We start from the raw sequence: 21,127 nt of genomic DNA on the forward strand, positions 1-21,127 counted from the left end.
CCCCCAAACATTATCAGAATGGCTTCATTTCTCATACTTATGGAACATAAAGGCATTGTCTCAGCACACTCATTGGAATGACAATAGAGTATCTGTCACTAGTTTTCCTATTTTCTCAGAAATCCATTGTCCAATTCAGCTCAATCAGTATTTAACCTTCATTTATCTTCTTTCCAATTCAACACTAAAAGCTGAGGTCTTCAAAGGTTAAATAAGGTCTGATAATTAAAGAGTGGATTCGGTCCAATGTGGGGGGCAGGTGTTGGTGAACTGTACCAAATATAGAGATCAGTGGATAGTGAGCTTATGAGTAGCCAGGGAAGCAGTGATATTCAATGACCTGGAGTTGGTAGGACTGCATATAAAATGAGTACTAGGGAAGAACCATCACACATTAGCATTCAAATGACACATAGGTTGTGTATATAAGTAAAAACATTAAAAGTAGAAAATAGATAGTCACAATGAAAGTAGTAGCCACAGGACCAATGGCAGCACCAAGGGCTGAACTTAGACTAATATTCTAGGACTTTCACTGGTGTTATTTCATGTATTCTTCATCATGATCCTCTACACTAGATGGTATTTTCTCCCCATCCTACAGATAGGAACAGAGACTGGAAATCAACCAATTTATAAGTATATACAGTATCAAGTCAGAATATACATATTCAGCTGAAACATTTAATGACCACATAAGAAAACTCAGCCTGCATTTGGACACAGAACAAATGGGAGGGTGTGCATCATTTCATTCTTCCAGCCATACCTGCCCAAGAACTATTAATTATCCCCATAATTAATGGATTGGCTATTTCTTACTGATTAAAGTTTCAGAAGTCTGGCATTCTATATATTAACCTGGATGTTTGTTTATTAGGACACTAACTGATCAATCTCATTCAACAGTCCGATTCCTACAAAGCCTTTTCCTCTGTGTCTTTTTTGCATCATTGTTATCAGCATGTTGTTCTTTCCCTTCTGACCTCAAGCTGTACTACAGAGCAGCAGTGATAAAAACTGCATGGTATTGGTACAGAGACAGGCAGGAAGATCAATGGAATAGAATTGAAAACCCAGAAATGAAACCACACACCTATGGTCACTTTATCTTTGACAAAGGAGCTAAAACTGTCCAGTGGAAAAAGGACAGCATTTTCAACAAATGGTGCCGGTTCAACTGGAGGTCAGCATGTAGAAGAATGCAAATCGATCCATTCTTATCTCCTTGTACAAAGCTCAAGTACAAGTGGATAAAGGACCTTCACAGAAAGCCAGATACACTGAAACTAATAGAAGAGAAGTTGGGGAAGAACCTTGAATACTTGGGCACAAGGGAAAAGTTCCTGAACAGAACATCAATGCTTTATGCTCTAAGATCAAGAATCGACAAATGGGACCTTATAAAATTGCAAAGCTTCTGTAAGGCAAAGGACACCATCAATAGGACAAAACAGCAACCAACAGATTGGGAAAAGATCTTTACCAATCCCACATCCGATAGAGGGCTAATATCCAATATATACAAAGAATTCAAGAAATTAGACTCCAGACAACCAAATAACCCTATTAAAAAATGGGGTACAGAGCTAAACAAAGAATTCTCAACTGAGGAAATGCGAATAGCTGAGAAGCACCTAAAGAAATGTTCAATATCCTTAGTCATCAGGGAAATGCAAATCAAAACAACCCTGAGATTCAACCTCACACCAGTCAGAATGGCCAAGATCAAAAACTCAGGTGATAGTAGATGCTGGAGAGGATGTGGAGAAAGAGGAACACTCCTCCATTGTTGGTGGGATTGCAAGCTGGTACAACTACTCTGGAAATCAGTCTGGCGGTTCCTTAGAAAATTGGACATAGCATTACCTGAGGACCCAGCTATACCACTCCTGGGCATATACTCAGAAGATGCTCCAAAATATAACAAGGACATATGCTCCACTATGTTCATAGCAGCCTTATTTATAATATCCAGAAGCTGGAAAGAATCCAGATGTCCTTCAACAGAGGAACAAATACAGAAAATGTGGTACACTTACACAATGGAATGTTACTCAGCTATTAAAAACATTGAATTCAAGAAATTCTTAGGCAAATGGATGGAACTTGAAAATATCCTGAGTGAGGTAACCCAGTCACAAAAGAACACACATGGTATGCACTCATTGATAATTGGATATTACCCCAAAAGCTTGCAATATCCAAGATACAACTCACAGACCACATGAAGCTCATGAACAAGGAAGACCAAAGTGTAGGTGCTTTGGCCCTTCTTAGAAGGGGTAACAAAATACTCATGGGAGCAAATATGGAGAAAACGCACGGTACAGAAACTGAAGGAGGGGCCGTCTGGAGACTGCTCCACCTGGGTATCAATCCCTTGTACAGTCACCAAAGGTAGACGCTGATGTGGATGCCAGGAAGTGCATGCTGACAGGAGCCTGATATAGCTGTCTCCTTAGATATCTGCCAACACCTGAAATATACAGAGGTGGATGCTCACAGCTAACCATTGAACTGATCATGGGGTTCCCAATGGAGGAGGGAGAGAGAAGACTGAAGGAGCTGAAAGGGTTTGTGGCCCCATGGGGAGACCAACAATACCAACCAACCAGAGCTCCCAGGGTCTAAACCACCTGGGAGCCTGGGAGCACACAGGGAGTGACCTATGACTCCAGTTGTATATATAGGGGAGGATGACAGTGTCAGGCATAGGTGGGTGAGGAAGTCCTTTGTCCAGTGAAGGCTGGATGTCCCAGTGTGGGGGAAATTGTGGGTGGGGAGGTTGGAGTGGGAGGGGTGGATGGGGGCATATCCTCATAGAAGCAGGAGGAGGGGGGATGGAATAGGGGGTTCCTGGGTGGGGAGGAAATGGGGAAAGGGGATTATATCTGAAATGTAAATAAAATATCCAATAAAAAATTTAAAAAAAAAGAGCTGCTGCTAGGTTTCTTAGTTTGCTTCCTATTGCTGGGCAAACACTACCATCCTTAGGAGGAAACGGTTTTCACCTTACAGCTTCCAGTCCATCACAAAAACATGGAAAGACAGGAATTCAAGTCAGGAATCTGGAGGAAGGACCAAAATCAGGGCCTTTGCAGGAATACTGCTTGTAGGCTTTTTCTCCATGGCTTGTTCAGTCATGGGGTGCTTGTGGTACTCAGAACCACCTGTTACGGCTGGCATTGCCCGTAGTGAGCTGGGCTTTTCTCCCACACCAATCATTAATTAAGAAAACACCCCAAAAACTTTCCTACAGGCCAATTTGATGGAAGCAATTCCCCAAGGAAGACTCACTCTTTCTAGATATGTTTCAGTTTGTGTCAATTTTATAAAACAAAACAAAACAAAAAAACTAAACAGCACAATTGAAATCCTTTGAAAATCATGGTATGAAAGTAATGATTTCCAAGAAGATGGCCATGCAGGGGATTGTTAGAGAAAGCTGATGCTGGCAAACTGGATTCTTTCCAGAAATGTTATAGCTGTGGCCATGAATAGTTCTAGATTAAATAGTTCTAGGATATCCAGATTAAAACAAAGCAAAGGAAAACAAAACACAAAATAAACTACACAAGGTGAGGCAGAAATAACAATTGCTGAGATTTTTCAGAAAACCTTTTGCTGTGATGCAACTGTAATGGTTTGTGTATGCTTGGGTCATGGAGGGGCACTACTAGGAGGTGTGGCCTTGTTGGAGTAGGTGTGTCACTATGGGTATGGCCTTTGATACCCTCATTCTAGCTGCTTGGAAGTAAGTATTATCTTAGCAGCCTTCAAATAAAGATGTAGAACACCCAGATCCTCTTGTACCATCCCTGCCTGGACACTGCCATGCTCCCACCTTGAAGATAATGGACTGAATCTCTGAACCTGTAAGCCAGCCTCAATTAAATGTTGTCCTTATAAGAGTTGCCTTGGTCATGGTGTCTGCTCACAGCAGTAAAACCCTAACTAAGACAGAAGTTGATACTAGCCACTGAGGTATTTCTATGATAGGCCTGACATGTTTTTGTTTGGAAGAATGTGGATTTTTTGACTTGGGATTTGGACAGCAGTGGAATGCTTTAAGTCAGGCTTAATGGGCTGTCCTAGTATGATATGGAAGACTTTGTTGCTGAGAGCTATTTGAACATGGGCAGACGTGGCCCAAGAGGTTTCAGTGGAAACGAATTTCAGTATGTGGCCTAGAGACTGTTTTTATGGTAGTTTGGTCAAGAATGTGGCTGCTTTTTGCCCTTGTCTAAAGAGTCTACATGAAGTTTAAGGTAAAGACATTTATAATAATTGCATTGACAAAGGAATTCTCAAAAAAAAAACCAGCAGAGAGTTTGTTCTCTGGTTAAGTCTCATGAAGAACATTTGAACAAGTGTAGCAAACTTAGAAAGGAAAAATATAAAAGAAATCATTTTATTATTAAAGGGGCACCAGGAAGTGAAATGGAGCTGAATCCTGTGTTTAGGATATTTTGAATTAAAAGAGTTCTAACCTTGGGACAAGATCCCACCCAGCTAAATTCAGGTACAGCCATGGTAGTACAAGTCTTTTAATCCCGGGAGGCAAAGACAAGCAGATCAAGACCAGCCTGGTATACAGCAAGTCCCAAGTAGAGAAAAACTTAAATCCAGGCATGATGGACCACACCTTTAATTCCAGTGCTTGGAAGATAGGCATGGAGATCTCTGAATTCAAAGTCAATCTACAGAGCAAGTTCTAGGATAACCAAGCTTAGACATAGAATGAATTCATTAAAACAGAAAGCTGATGATAATATAATAGAACAAGGGGGGCATGTTGCAGCCCCAGGAAGCAGCAGAACTCAGCAGCTTCACGCATTTGGCTCTGGCTTTAAAGTCAAGAGAAGAGGACTACTGGGACAACTGATGCTAGTTAGCTGGAGCTAAGAATTTAGCAGTGATTAAGAAGAGAACTGTGTTATTGAGGTGAAATCTGGGAAGTATTTTCTGAGAACACAAAGAAGCTGTGATCCAGAGATAACCAAGTACCCCATGCTACAGCTGTACTTGTTAATGTGTAAGAATCACCTAGGTGATACTGGTTTTGAAGATATGAAGGGATCATGAAGAACAGCTGAGGCTTGGCACGTGAGAGGCCATGGGAAGCCATTGAGAAAGGTGCAGTCTCAGTTGCAGTTGATGGCCCAGGACTGAGGGGGTCATGCAAAGAAGTTGAGGTTTGGCATCACGAAGAGAGCCTATGAGAGGTTTCGGGTGAAGCCTTACAAAGTCATGGATAGTGTCTTCTAGACCTGCTAGGACACAAAGTGACTCAGAGCCAGTGGAACGCAACTTTCTATAAACCTGCCATGTTGAGCAGGGGATTACAGACAAATGCAGAGCCATTTGGGGGATGCTTCAACACAGGTCCCCAAATAGCAAATTTTAGACAATTTGACCAATGGCTTTTAAGTTAGAAGGTAATTTCCTCGAAATGGAGGTTTTCTATTTGTATATATTAAGTGATTAGTTTCAGCTTATAAGTTACCATTTTTACAATACGACAACATATGGACTTATGGTTCTTAAATGTTCCAAATCCTATGACTTTGCTTATTTATTGGTTCTTTTGAAAGGCAGGGATTTTGGCTAAATCATCCATGAGAAATGCTGTGGTTAATAGCTTCATATTATGATTGTCCATAAGACATAGACAAACAAGAAAACAGACAGACAAATCAAACATGTGAAGTAAATGACTGCTCAAAACTCAAATCCCCATTACTCTGTTTTTCACCAGAACATTGTTGTTTCCAAAGACCCTCTCAAGGATGCAGTGATAAAGGGAGCAGTCAGTTGTTTAAGACTGTGGAGCTAGAAGCAATTTCCTGTCATCATCGTCTAGCTACCTGCATACTGGATTCCATTCTTATACCATTAGAATCAAGAACTCATACTGCCTGCCCTTTATAAGGGTTCTGATTGGCTCTATTCAGCTTTCTTGATTACAAGTGGAGTTATCTTTGTCAGGGCCTTAAAGTCGGTTTTACGACTAAATTGTTTAAGGGATGTCAGTATCCACAGTGACTTACAGGACACCTAAAGAGTTAACAGTGAGACTTAAGTGTCATCACTTAACCATGGGCTGTGGTATTGTTGAACGTGGCAGAATGTACTTGAGAGAGTAATGGGTTAGCTGTGATACAGATCAGATAGATACTCAGAACTGTAATGTGTTTCACTCTTAGCACTCATAGATACACTGTGTGTGTGTGTGTGTGTGTGTGTGTGTGTGTGTGTGTGACCCTTCATATGTGTGTCTGGAGTATGTTTCTTTGTGTGTGTATGTCTCTGCCTCTCTATGTGTATGTATGTCTATATATATATGTTTGTGTGTCTCCCTCTGTCTATGTGTGTGTGTGTGTATCTGTGTGTCTCATCCTGTCTCTTTCTGTGTATAGGGAAAGGAAGACAGAAAGAGAAACAACAATACATATATATTCCATCATTCTGTCCTTGAGTTTGGAGTACACAACCATAACAATTTTTCTGTTGTGATTTTTCTTATTATGATTTGGAATGCACCTATCAATATGGTCTCTTCCTAAATATGATGTAAGAAAAATAAAATCCATGGTACTAGAGTGAAATCATGACTTCTCTGTCCATTGCATGACCTCCCTGAGAAGTTATGTCAATACGCAGAGACAAGAAAAAATAAGCCTGACTTACTTAGGTATAGATTATCTAATATGCTTATTAAATCATTATTGGGCAAGTGTAATAGAAGTTGTTTCAAATTATGCATCACTTTGAACAAACCTTATTGAAGCCTTCACTGCATTAGCCCTAATGACTCCCAATAATGATACAGCTTTTGCTTGAATGAGACTTCCTTCCCCACAGCAGATCAATACCTATTGAGCAGTGTGATCACGCAGGCTGGCCTGTTAGAATACTGGTGGCTGTGCCTCCGTTCCTCCCTCCCCCTCTCTCCCTCGAAGAGCTCATGACGGTTACTTTCTTTGGCATCTCCTCCATTGCTCAACCTATCAATCAATAACACTGCCGTCAGCCTGTGTCTCACACTCCCTGAAACTAAAACTTTGCCTTAAACGAAACTACTGGGGAGGTCCCTTTGACATAAGCATGTCCAACTGGTCACACACGTTAGCGGGAGAATACATGCTATTAAACTTTGTATTATAATATTCTCTCCCATACTGTAATGCTTATGTATAAAATATGATAGGAAACAGTCTTTAATAACAGCTAAAATTCAGATGTTTGAAAAACTACTGTTTTGACTCCATGCCAATTATCTGGTTAATATTTACTTACCTACCGTGGTTTTAGGATCCACTGTGCATTTGTCAGATGTACATCCACTGTGTTAAGCACCAGATAAGCATACAGCTCCTGCCTCTCAACCAAATATTGCACTAAGATTATGTAATGAACATCTACTGCCGGTGTTCAGTATCACAGAGAGATGACCATCCAAAATGGACCAATGATCTGGCTCCTTCTAGTGTCTTCTGTTCATTAAGTGTATTTAAACTAATTTTGCATTCATGTTTATACACATAGGCTTGCACTGCTCTCCACCTTGATCAGAGAAGCTTCTTTCACAGGGATTTGGAGGGATACGTGTTTAGTGGCCCTGGGAATAGCTGTAGGGAGTTAGTCGGGGAGTGGCTATCATCAAGATTTATTGTATACATGTATGAAATATCCAAAGAATGAATAGAAACATTCTTAATGTTTATTTTATTGTCTTGTGAGCCATTTTGCTTAACTCTTTTTTTTTTCATTTTAACTAAAAGTAGTTTAACAAAAGATGGTTCCTCAAACCATCCTGTAAAGAAGGGTAACACAATGGGAAACAAGTTGTCAAAAATAGTTGATTTTAAAAATGAAGCACAAAATAATTCTAAATTTAGTTTGTTGATAGTGAGAGATGAAATGAGGCAAAACAAGAATCGAATGAATGAATGGTTTTTGGAGACATATGCATGGCTACCGCACAAGCACACAATTTAACACAAACTCAGAAACTAGTAACAGCTGAGCATGAACTTAGATCTTCCCCAGCCAATGAGAGTGGCTTCAAAGGAAGCCATGAGCGTCACTTAACTGCTTTGTAAACAAGCAGAGGTTCACAGCTAAGAAATAAATCTGCCATTGATGATAAGAGAGGAGAGCATCTACTAAAAATCAGGCAGGAGATGAGAGAGTATGAACCAAAACCAACTCTGTGACCTCAGGCATATCTCTGAATCTCATGATGCATCCATTTCTCCACATATGGAAAGAAGCAGAGTGTTGGATATGAGCCCACCTGTGGGTTCCCAAGTCCCCCAGGTTTGTAGGAAGCCATTTGTCTGTGGAGAGTGGAATCTCATGAAGGTCTGGCTTCTAGCACCTGGGGGAGATCTCTGGCTTGGTTCCCTGAAAAAGATCTGCTTTGCAGCCGGAGACCGGAAATCAACCAAATCTGTGCAATTCTCAGAAGAGTCTCATTTTCATACTGCCAAAATGAAATAGCCTGTTCCTGCATCCTGACTCTGGAGAGTTTTGGCTTAGCTTTGATTACTGAGGCCGTTAATACCCACCTGCTTTTCTGACTGCTTGGTATATTTGTAAATTACCTGCTGGATGCAAGCAGAGGAGGTAAGCCCACATAAGCGTGTGATCCCAACAACACTGTCTTTCACACTGAATCGAAGAGTGCAGGGGGGATTTGTGGACCACCTGTCTTTGGCCTCTGGGAAATATCTGTGCTTTGCAAGCAAAAGTTAAAAAAAAAAAGCACATTTCTTCAATCCATAAAGGGAGTTCTCAGTGCATAATGAGTAAGTTCCAACAGTATTTTCAAGGTGAATAGTGCAGGCCACATCCCAGATCTTTTGCTGTAGTCAAGCTATTCCCTTCTGGATTCCCAGTCAGGGTACTACATACAGCTCTCTCTGCATGGAGGTCCTCCCACAGAGGTACCACTGGTCCATCGGGGCTTCCCCACTCCTCTATGACATGAATTTCCTTACTTTGATTTCTTTTGATAATATCATTGATCTGCCTCACCCCACATCAAGACTTCTCATTCCACAGTGAGCATATGAAAATCTGAAAGCTATTGTTTCAATTGGACTCATTGTCTAATTACTAGTGGCGTCTGGGAAGGACGGGAATGCAGGCAAGTTGAGTTCTTTGCTCACAACATTCTGCTATATGAAAAAATGAGCTTGCAGCAAAGACTATTCATGAGTCTCTTCTTTGGCTTCTAATCACAGTAGACACTGTGCTTAGTACACTTGCCTATACACTTACTTGACAGATATTGATGGAGTGTTTCATCAGTTTACAGGTCATGAATACAGTAAAAATCTAAGTCATGGGCTCTTCTCTGAGATGTACACAATTTTATTACAAGGAATTAGTGATGGAGACTTTCTGGTTTAGGAGAAGATGGTAAGTGCAGCCCAAACACTGGGTACCGAGAGTGTGTGCTGGAGCTGAAGCAATCTGGGTCTTGGAGATGTATCAGACGTGAACAGGAAGAAAAACTGCCTGCAGTGTAGTTAGAGCACATCCAAGCACTGTTTCTGGCCAAAGGCATGACCTTGCCAAAGCGAGGTCAGCTGTGTACTGGTGCTAGAGAGAGTAAAAAGCAGAGGAAGCACGAAGAAGAGAGCAAGGCTGCAGAGATCTGGAGGTTAACTGTTGGCAAGGGCTCTGAGACTACCCAGGAACTGTGAAATCGCGAGCTGCCAGATGTGGACTCAGTAAACACAGGAGGTCAGGAAACCTAGAGGTATAGACCATGGGCTCGAACCTACTGCCCATCAATTGGCTGCTGGGCAATGAGGTCTCTACTCTTAGATTCCTTTTCTGAAAATATGGTACAATCGTTTCTTTCACAGAACTCTGTGTGGGTTATCTATCTGAGACAGGAGATACCATCACTCATTCTTGGCTCTTTCTATTAGTTACTAAAACCCGATGAAGAGCAAATAATTGTTATCATTTAGTTGCTTCTCCTAGACTGGTATTAGAATATGCTATAATAAAGAAGAAAGTTTTTAATGGTACCTTTCCTTCCTGGTTCTTAGGTGGTCTTTCTTTCTTAGATCATACATATGATGAAACAGTACATGGGTTCAGTGTCTATGAATGGCTGGGTCAAGAGAAAGCCCGTTTATGTTTTGAGTAGATCATCCCTAGATGGCTTTTCTTAGTGTATCCATTACTTTAACCTTTGAAAAAAAATTCCTATAAGGACTGGGAATGTAATTTAATAATAAAGCACCAGCTGAGCATGGGTGGTACCTAGGTTCCATCTGCAGCATCACAAAAATGATAAAAGGGGGTGGGTGGAACAAGGTACAGGTTACATACTTCTATGTAACCTGAACCTATGAACCTGAAATCCCCAAACTTTAGAATTCCAAATGCTGGAACACCAATATGAAACTGCCGATGGAACATTCTATCCTGGACTCCTTGGATGGGTCTCAGTCAAAACACAGCTGCACTAAAAATAGCATATGGACTAAGGAGGTACTTGTTCCTCCGTACTTAGTTCTACTTATTCACAACCAGTAAGAAATGGAAACATTCTAAATGCCCTTCAAATGATGAATGGACAATGGAAATGTGGTACATATATACAATCGAATTATATTCTGCTGTAAAGAAAAATGAAATCCTGTAGTGCACCCCATGCCACCACCAAGTGATAGTGGGCACAGTATCATATACTGTCAAATATTATCAAACAAAAAGCTGAGTGCCAGGTGAGGTTCATTGTTCACTGAGAGCGATCTATATGCTCCCCTAAACAATAAAGACAATTGGCACTGCTCTTGGTTGCCTGGCAGACTTTGACAGTAAGATTCTCTTGATTAAGATATCATATACTTAGGTCAATGGATTTGGAGATATTGAGCTGGTACTGCCCAGGAAGCCTCCTGCCTGATGACTAGCTCTGCTAGTATTGGAAAGTGCCATGTAAGCCACCAGGAGAGAAAAGTTTTCAATAGTTCTACCCAGATGCAAATCCTTCAAGTTGCAATAATGATCCGCTGAGCACGATAGGTTCCACAGTGAAATTTTGGCCCTCATTTGTTGGGTGTAATCACGATCTGTCTTATTGAGCTTAAGACTCAATAGAAGAAACTCAAGACAGTATTGTATACCTAGCCAAAAACCCATGGCTGAAAAGACTGCAGATGAGAACCTACTATTACCTTTTTGTTAAATTAATTCCGCCTTCTAAATACTCATGCTTAAAGCACAGAGAGTAAGTGACTGTGGAGTGCCCGTCATCAACTGGTACATATATGATATCACCCCTATACTCAAGGCTCAGGGAATATCATGGAAGAGGGAGTGGGAAGATAGCAATAGCCAGCGAACTGGAAAGACAGCTGCAGAGGAGCACCTTCTGGACACTCAAGATCTCTTAACAATATGGTTGCCAACACAAAACCACAGTAGTCAACATTCTGGCAAAGACAGAGGAAGGAATCTCAATGCCCTTTCTCTAGTTGAAGAGCTACAGGCAAATGGAAGAGAGGAGAGTCAATTTTCTTCAAGGATGGGCCCTTGGTAGACTACTTATCCCCAAGTGGGTCACTTCTACATTCCTGTGTGTGTATACACATATGTATATGTTTATGTACACACACACACACACACACACACACACACACACACCACTAACTAAATACAATATATATCACATAAATTATTGAAAGAGAGGACAAGATTTTAAAAGGAGGAAGTTGGGGAGGAATGGGAGGAGGAGAAGTTATGATGAAAATACATTGCTCTCTCATGTGTGAAATTCTCAAAACAAAATAATCAAAACAGAATATGAGGTACAGATGAAATATATTGAATTTCATGTTATGCTTGGGTCTTACCACCTATTCTTTATGCCCAGCAACTGGCCCATGGCTTCTTTACTAACAAATCAAAAACTAATTGGTGAACAGGACAGCGTCAGAACTACCTCTACATTTTCCACTTAAGATATCCCAATACATATAATGCATCTTGTTTTCCCTGGTGTGTGACTGCAGGGCCTTGGACATGTGTCACATATGACTCTTAAACACTAGTTTTAAAGGAGGACTTTGACGTTTTTCTTTGGTTTTCTAATTGTTTAACCCCTTCACATTTTTAACTTATTAAACTTGCCATGAGGACACTCTGGTTCTATGAGGAAAGAATCTGATTCTTAGGTTCAGGATCAAGACAGTTCTGCACCATGACAGAGCTAAAGGTTTCTTCCCAGAACTCACTTCTGTGACACCACCACAAGGTGTTTGGATGTTGGCAACATTTCACATTTGCTTTTGGGGGTTTAGGGCCCAGTCACTTCACATTCAGTCATGACCTGGGATCACAGTTGAGTTTACAGACAATAAAGACTATTGTTTGACAAAAGACCATTTCAACTGGTGAGAAGGAACCTGCCCCATTGATCTACTGTGTTACAGAACAAAGTCACTGAGGTGAGGACTTTAAATGACAGGTTGGTTTGTTATCTCCTGAAAGGACTGTCTTGGTTTTGTTTCTTTAGACATTCTAGATAAAAACTGTTGGATATCTTGGTATGTACATGCAAGTGGTACCCACATTCTCAATCACTTTGGAGCACAAACACTTCTGATTAGATACCCAACCCATAATTGATTTAAATTAATTAACCGATTAATTTTCTGATAGTATGGATGAGACCTGTGTATATCAGATAAGTACTTTACCGCTGGCTCACACTCTCAGAACCTGGTCCTTGCCATTACAAATGCATTTACTTATTTGTTAATTTAAACACACTAAGTAGCTGGGGATGACCTTGAACTTCCAATCTTTATGTCTCCACCACCTGAGTGCTAGGATCACAGATATTCATCCCAGAGTTCTGTGGTGACTTTTATTTACTTATTATATTTATTATGGGGCCATTTGAATTGTACCAATAAGTTTTAGTTTTGACAGCTTTGTAGACCTCTACAGTGTATTGTGATGTCATTTACTACTCCATGACTAGAGGACTTTTTAAGTGCCCATCTTCTGTATGTGTAAAGAACTCACCTGCATCTGATGTTGCTGCAGATGCAGCAAGGAGAGATAATACGGGTGCTGAAGGAATTGCAACACTGTCCACTGCAGTTGGCTTCTTCCTGGCCATCATGGTGGATCCTGAGCCTTCACTCTTACTGTGTGCTGCCGTCTGGTCCACTTTTAGGTGAGGACTTGGCATCCCTGAAAAACAGTAATCCCAGAACCTGTAGTTGATTTAAGGGAACAGCAAGGCAACCATCACAAAACCTGAACTTAATCTGAGTAAATAGTTGAACTGTTTGTCCTCCTTCTAGTACAAAAAGAAAGGAAGTTGAGAATACTTGAAGAGAAAAATAGTCATGGCTAATTTGAGGATTAGGTTAGGACTAGGGGATCATTTGGAATGGATGCCTAGATATGAGGCCAGACAGATCTAACGAAGCAGTATAATGCACTGAGTTTCTATTAACCTTCTGAGGATTTAGCAGCCCATCCTTACAGAGAGGTTACACCAATGCAATATGAAGGGTAATTCACTTGATCCCTACCTACCCTAGTGAGGCTTCCATCTCACCTCGCTGGGAAGACATGAGTACCAGAGGAGAAAACAGCACACGACAATTCCCATGGCCTTGGGCACTATCATTCTAGATGCTGTAGAGTCTAAAGTTGTAAGATCAGCATGACAAGAGGTGAAGAGACACTCTACAGAGCTTGTGCAGACCTGTGAGGCTAAGGGAAAATCATCCTTGATGTTGAGAACATTTTCAAAGGAATAGTTAAGGCGGAACAGGATCCAGTTAAGTAATTACGTCAGGTGTTCACCAGTGGCTGGCTTTATTGAGAAAATGGAGTATATCATGAATATCATTCACACATTAAAATGAATGAAATTCAACAAAAGGTATAGACCAGAAATATATTTTGCCATGTGTGGATGCTAAACACACAATTTCATGCAGAATATGACTGCTAGAGGCTGCGAAGAACTGTGCAGGCTGGACTGGAGCAGTTGATTCAGAAGACCCTGAGTGTCAGGATTCCACAAGCATCACAGGCCAGGTAACTAGGATGTTCCAGCCCCTGATACTCTCTTGAGATATTCTGGACCCTAATATCTAAATCTGGACCCTGATTCCCAGGTCTGACACTTCCAGGCTATTAGCAAGAACAACTTACTTAATATAATTTAATGTAACTTAATACTTAAGTTCATAGTTTTAAACTATGCTGAGTTTTTAAGGTTAACTTTCTTAAAAAGAGGGACAAGGGCAAAAGTTTGTGAGTTGTGCTTGGCATTCAGTGAGTTAATCAAGGTTAGACACTTGGAATGAGTTCCAGGACATACTCCTTGCTTTGAATGTCTTTACCATTATTATTAATGTGTCTATTATTATTACCATTACCACTACCACTATTATTATTATTACTGTAGATAATAGAGATAAATATGGCCCATGACTTGTTTAGAAGTAATTCAAACCAGTAAGTAAAGGCTCAGCTCTCTTTCCTGATCAGGTTAAGGATTTACGGACACCTATCTAAATTAAATTCCTAGTTGTAAACCACGTCTAAGCCTAGAGAGTTGAGTATGCCCAGTCTGTGTCAAACTGCCTTCTGTTTGGGCTTCCTCTCTCTGTAGGCTGTACACTGCTAAGATCAACACTAACAAATTAGGTTTTGTCAGTTATTCTTGACACTATTCTTTCCCATGCCAATCAGCCTGCATGATAGAGTTGCTTCCTTAGAGTAATGTTACCTCAGTCACTACAGTGAGATCACCTTTAATCACGTTGGCTTCATGGCAGTTCAGTGAGGTGTGACCATAGCTATTACTTTTTTTTTTTTCAATTTTACAGATGAGAAGAACACCCTTTTGCAGAGCTTAAGAGAAAGATAAATAAAGTCCCCCTGCTCTTTGGTTGAGCTGGGTATCTCCAGTTGCTGAATGCTAAAGCCAGGATCATCTTGGTCCATTGGACCATACAACACTGACCACAATCCAGATCTATCCCAGCATGCTTCATGCTGTGGGCAATGAAGTCTTACTGCACAACTGAATGAAGCACCTGAAGAATGGGTCATGCTAATATTTTGTTTTCCCCCTGCCACCCTCCTTCCACTCTCCGCTCTTGTCTCAGAAACTTCTTTAAGATGCCATGAATAACACATTTTTTTTCACTTTCTTGAATTGAATTTGTATGTCAGAGTATTTTGAAGGTAGAAAGAGACAAATGTCAAATTATATGGGAAAATATTACAAGGTACATTCACAGAGATACACAAAAGTGCACAGGGTGCTCTTTTAGCAGAATATGCAGGTGTGCTTAGGATAGACTGAGCATAGCACCCAGAGTAGCTACAGTCACCTGTAAGAACATCCATCCATCCATATTGCTACCAGGAACTACTCTAAGGAAGGAGGGATCAGGGGTTTGTGCCAAATAGGAATGAGGATTAGGAAGAGTTCCCCTTTACTTCTTAGCCTTTATTGTTTCACATATACCATACATATCATAATGTGAATACATGGATATATTAAGGAAGGGGAAAGGTCTCTCTCTGTAGTCAGGCTAATCTGGAACTCTGCCTGTAGCCTAAGCTGGCTTACAACTCAGGTGGCAATCCTCCTGTCTCAGTCTCCTAGGAGTTGGAATTATAAGTATAAGCCACTGCTTCTAGCAATTATAAATATTTTGAAAGATTTGAAAATTACAAACATATATTAACTTTATTTTTCCATTGAATTTGAAGGGTGGGGAATACAAATCTATAAATGTCTTTGACTATAATATTGGAGTAGCTTGTGACTGTTAACAAGTCTGATCTGATCATAGGGACAATAGGCAGGAAACAAAGCAAAACAATACAAAACTCCTATTTTTTGTTCTCTCTAAGACCACAGCAGTATTCCTTCCAAACACACTTCTGATTTCTAAGCTATCAGGATTCATTACATGGAAAAGTCACCGACAAGGCATTTCTGTACCTGTAGATGCAGGTTAAGCAGATACCTTTCTATTTAAATTATGATGTGTTTGGGGAATGGAAGCAATAAACAGGATTATTAGATGAATATTTAACCCTCACTTGGGAATAGACTGATTTCCAGTCATTTCAGTTGTACCCATTTTCATGCAAATGTTTACAATCTAAATTAGTCTCAGTCCACAGCATCTCATTAGAGCTGGTCTGAGCATACCTCTGCTGGGTACACTTGCCACTCAAGTGTTTACGATACAGACTATGTGAAATGCCATAAAACCACACTGAAAACACTCTGTCATTCAGATCACTGCTGTGAAGTTTCTGCAAAGACCCTAGACAATTTAGGAGTTGTCAACTTTTAAAATTATATCTAAGAAAAGGAACAGGAAAGTAGCCCTCATGTTTTCCTCAGTCATTTTTGGATTTTGAAAGGATGATGGACACCCAGAAATAGTATATAGGGACAAGTCTATCAGATAAGCTTGGGATGAAGGGAGTCACTCTTTCTGAGAGCACAGGTCTGGAGAGCATGGACGAGAGGAAAGGAGCAGCCCCCTGGGAAGTAACACTGTGCAGGCGGCCAAAGAGTTTGTTTCCTTTCAATCTAGTGACAGCAGATGGTCCATGATGGGACACTTGGAGAGTTTCTTCCCAGACTGGGCCTGGCTTCTCTCTCTGTACATAGGAACTGGAGTTTTAGAGGCAGGAAACCGATTCTTTAAATAATGAAAGAAAAGAAAAAAAAAGAAGCAGATTCTTGCACATACTGTTTACAAAAAGCACCGATGTTTACAAGGGAACATGCAGAAAGTCTGGGTATGGGGACGGATTATCACAAAAATTCAGTAGGGGGTCTGTACAGAGAACATTCTTGGTAGATGAGTTCCGATTTTTCCTATAGTCTAACCAAAGCATATTGCATTGATATTTGCATATTTAGAGACCAATGTGCTTTTAAAGGAAGAAATAATGACACTAATAACTTCATTAATTTAACATCTGGTCATAATTAATAGACAGAAATGAGAGAAAATTTTAAAAGTTATTTATATGAAAATATATCATAGTAACCTGTTGACCTCTATTGATAAATTTTAAACATCTCTTTGTAACTATGGTAGAACAGATTCAGGGACAGTCACTCACTTTCAAAGGTAATTTCTCAGACTACTTATCCCCTCAAATCTCTACCTGTGCATCGTGTTTGCATTAGAGACTTGATTTATGGATTCGTCTCCTGAGATGCAGGAGCTGACTTCCTGTTGCCTTGGTTACTTGAAGCTCAGTTCAAGGTTAAACTACTCCCAATCAAAATCACTGGCCAGTGCTGAATCCAGTGGCCAGGTTATTGACTGCCCCAGGATGTGGAAAGGTCAGGGACCAAAGCACTGTTTACTGCCTTACGGGTGAGTCAATAGCTTCAATATTTCGATTCCCTTCCTTCTGAAGAAGAAGTAGCTACTCAATTACCTCTTCCCCAGGTTATTCAAGGTCACAAGGGTCATGGTAGAATCTAGGATCACTGGTGGCTGACTTTCTCAGGGTCCCTTTAATGAGCTTTGTGACCTTGGCAAGTAAAACCCAACCTCTTCTTCATAATTTGTATGTTGCGCTCAGGTTCATAAAGTCAGTTCCCTTTCATTTTTCATTTCTTTACAGGGGAAAGGAAGCAATGACAAACAAATGCTCTTAACGGGATGGCTGCTGTTCACTCCCCTTTTCTAGTAGATGAGAAAACAAAGGTTCGAGAGAGGTCATGTGATTCCCCTCCGACCATACAGATGGCAGAGGTGCCACAATCTGGATACTTTAACTCACTGTTGGGTCCTCCACATGGCTTCCTTGAAATAGGAGCTGGCAGCTCATCACTGAAGAATCCCACAGATTTCATCTTGGTACATCTACCATAGAGAGCAGTGTGTCTGGGAGACAGAACTTGGCTCACGTAGGCTTCATGAGTAGCTTAATTAATTTTCAAATTCTAAAATTTTCAAATGCAGGTGCTTCCTGCAGCGGATGTGTATGCTGTTGTGTGGTAGGGCAAAGTAATGCCCCTTGGATAGCTGGTTCTTCTCATTACCTCCCTGACCTCTACTTATTCTGAAGAATGTAAAATTTGGTATGAATGGGCAATTAAAATCCATTGATCAGTTAAGTAGCTTTTAATTTTCAAAGGATTTTGACATGCAATATGCTATTTGTAGATGGTAAGAGGTACATGGTGAGCTCACTGACTCATACGAGGGAATCCAGGCACAGCAAACCAGACAACTTACCCATGCTCACAGACCATACACGCAAATGAAGTGATATGAACGTCCTTGTTTCAAGTCAAAGCTTTCCATGTTTCACAAGATTCTGACTCTTGGGTTTTTAAAATTTTAACAATCATTCACTTTCTGATTAGCCAGTTGCCAATTAATATTCTACAGTTTACCTCCTATGTAGTATGGAGATGGATTTTACTCATAGCCAACAAAGGGAATCCATGCTACAGAAGAAACTGAATGTGACTGTAGGAAATCTTCCAATCTTTGAAATCATATTTTTTTCATGTGCCAAATCCTGTAAATTTTATTTCATTTATTTAAAAATATTCTTTATGATTTTTATTGTGTGTGCATGTATGATGTATTTGTGTGTTTATGTATACATGCCAAAGCACACATGAAGACTCCAGAAAACAACTTTATGGAGTTGCTTCTCAGTTTTCATTTATACATGGGTGGCAGTGATCACACTCATGTGAGGCAGGCATAGCCATTTCTCTGACTCCAAAGTTTATTTTTGTTGCATCATGCTAATCATTAACTCACAAGTATCAATATCTATCCTATCAGCAATATGGCACTGAACAAAATGAAGTTCCTATTTCCTAAATGAGTTATGCTGTAATAATTTCTATAGAGCAAAGAGTAGCCATTAGTTTCCATGCGGGCAGGTACTAAAGGGATTATGGATATTAGCCATCAAGAAGCAGAATCTCTACTATTTATATGATGTCATTAGAAAGAGGCATCACATCCACATGGATGTATCTTTATGGATCCTGAGTTTTGTTAAGAGGGACATTTGGAAATTAGCAAAAGGCATGGCACCCTGAGTACATATGTCTTGGGGCCTTGGGTCTTGATGAGAGGAACAAAAGCTGGCTTTCAATCAAGGACTTCATAGACACCAAATAACCAGTTCAGTAGGGATTGCTATCACTAAGTTTGTGACAGATGAGTTTTTACTTCATTTTAAGACCTTAAAAGATAAAACTCAGGCAAGGCCACTCTTAATCATACTACATTCCAACAGGCCTAGAATTGGTTATTTATGAAGCTATGAAGCATGTAGTGCTTCACCGTTAACTACCCAACCTTGGAAGTTGTAATCTCTGTCTTACAGGGGTAGTGTAGCCATGGAGAAAGAGATATGATGGAAACAAACAGACAAAGAAATAAAACTGATCAGTCTGACAAGATAGGAATATGTCCAAGTGAGTGTGTCCTGAATTAGAAAGCTAAGACAATACTCACTGGCTTGGAGAGGCTGCATTTCCACTCCTTACTAGTATTCAGCACTCCTGACTATCTGAATGTGCCAGATACCATTAGGTTCTGAGGACTCAAACTCTCCTTGAATGGAAACACTTTTTCACTCAAAGGTCTCAGTCTTGAAATGTGGGTAGAATTCAGTAACTAAGAGTGGAGAGACAGCTGGAACAAGAAAGTGTTAAGAACAAAAGCAAACCCAACAATTCTTTCTGTAACCAAGAGAAGAAGGTTATATAGAGCAAGTACAGGGTGATATGTTGGGAAAAGCAGGAGACCAAAGGGCAATGTCCCCCTGCAGTCAGGCAGACTTAGTGTCTCTTCTCCAATCTGCCATTTCACGGTGCAAAATTCTGACCACAGGATCTAGGTCTTGATCTGTAATATGTCTTTATTTCTCTGCTAATTCTTCTAGATATCTATAAAATGCTAATAGTCAGAAATCATACATTTCTTTTCATTCTTCACAACTGAGGTTGATAGGCATGAGATGCTTTAGAAGGTTTGTTGACTGCATGACTATATAGAATCAACATCCCTATCCTTCAACGCCCAAAGCTTTTGGATGCTGTTTTTACTAAATCACACATCCTTAATATCTAAAAATTCATTTTTTGGTATAATATAGAAGCTAAAAATATATTTCTTAGAGTAACACTTTACTAGTTGTATGATTTTTTTTTGAGAAAGTGATACTAGCTCTCTGACAGTTTCTTGGTCCGTTAAGGAGAAATAAGCAGGCTTTGTACTATTGGAGGGGAAGTCATGCCTTGTCTTCCCAAAAAGAATTACTTACAACATGTTAATTCCTAGAACCTGTGCACATGTTCTGTAAAAATGCAAATGAGAATTAAGGTTGAAGGTAACTAGCCTATAGATATCTCAAATCAGCTGACCACAAATAGTGACGATAGATGTATTTATCCAAATGACCACAACGTAACAACAGGAGACCAATACGGTAGAGGTACAGGGCAGAGAAGAGGAGAAAGGACCACATATAATGGTGGCAGCTTTGTCACTGGCCTTTAAGACACAAGAAAAAAGGTCAGAAGCCAAGGACTGCAGGTGATTTACAGAAGCTGAAAATCAAAGAAATTACCCTCACTATAGCTCTCAGGAAATAATCTACCCTTGACTTTTGCTCAGTGAGACCACTTTGGACATGTGATTTCCAATAATGTAAATATGATACATTTGCCTTATTTAAACATGTAAGTTTGTAAAAATCTGTTGCAATAACAAGTAAAAACTAATACTAAAACAAAAAAAATCATTATTACAGTGCCTCACCTTACTAAGTACCCATTATGTCAGCCATTACTATTTCTCAGTGACACATTCTTAGGACTGTCTCATTTAAAACTTACTCCTCACGTTTAAGTTATGTGTGTGCCCTGAACAGCTTCGATCCCTTAGGAGTCAATGAGCTTAGCCTTTTAAAAATACATTTCCAGCATAAAACTGACTCAAATTGTTCAATGACTATGTATAGTCAATAAATCACATTAGAGATAAGTATATTGATAAGTTGAGAAATAAGAGATTGAAAGTAAGAGACCTTG

At 40.0% G+C, this 21,127-nt stretch overlaps 1 protein-coding gene across 1 annotated transcript in view; it reads right to left on the minus strand.

Moving 5' to 3' along the window:
* The window catches only part of Setbp1 (SET binding protein 1), a 331,687-nt gene that overhangs the window by 22,859 nt on the left and 287,701 nt on the right, over positions 1–21,127 (minus strand). The window contains exon 4 of the mRNA XM_028783226.1: positions 13,066–13,236. Coding sequence (XP_028639059.1) covers positions 13,066–13,236 — 171 coding nt within the window. The remainder of the gene's footprint in view (positions 1–13,065; positions 13,237–21,127) is intronic.

This window comes from Grammomys surdaster, unplaced genomic scaffold, assembly GCF_004785775.1.
Source record: "Grammomys surdaster isolate TR1022 unplaced genomic scaffold, NIH_TR_1.0 1036, whole genome shotgun sequence".
Classification (NCBI taxonomy): Eukaryota; Metazoa; Chordata; class Mammalia; order Rodentia; family Muridae; genus Grammomys; species Grammomys surdaster.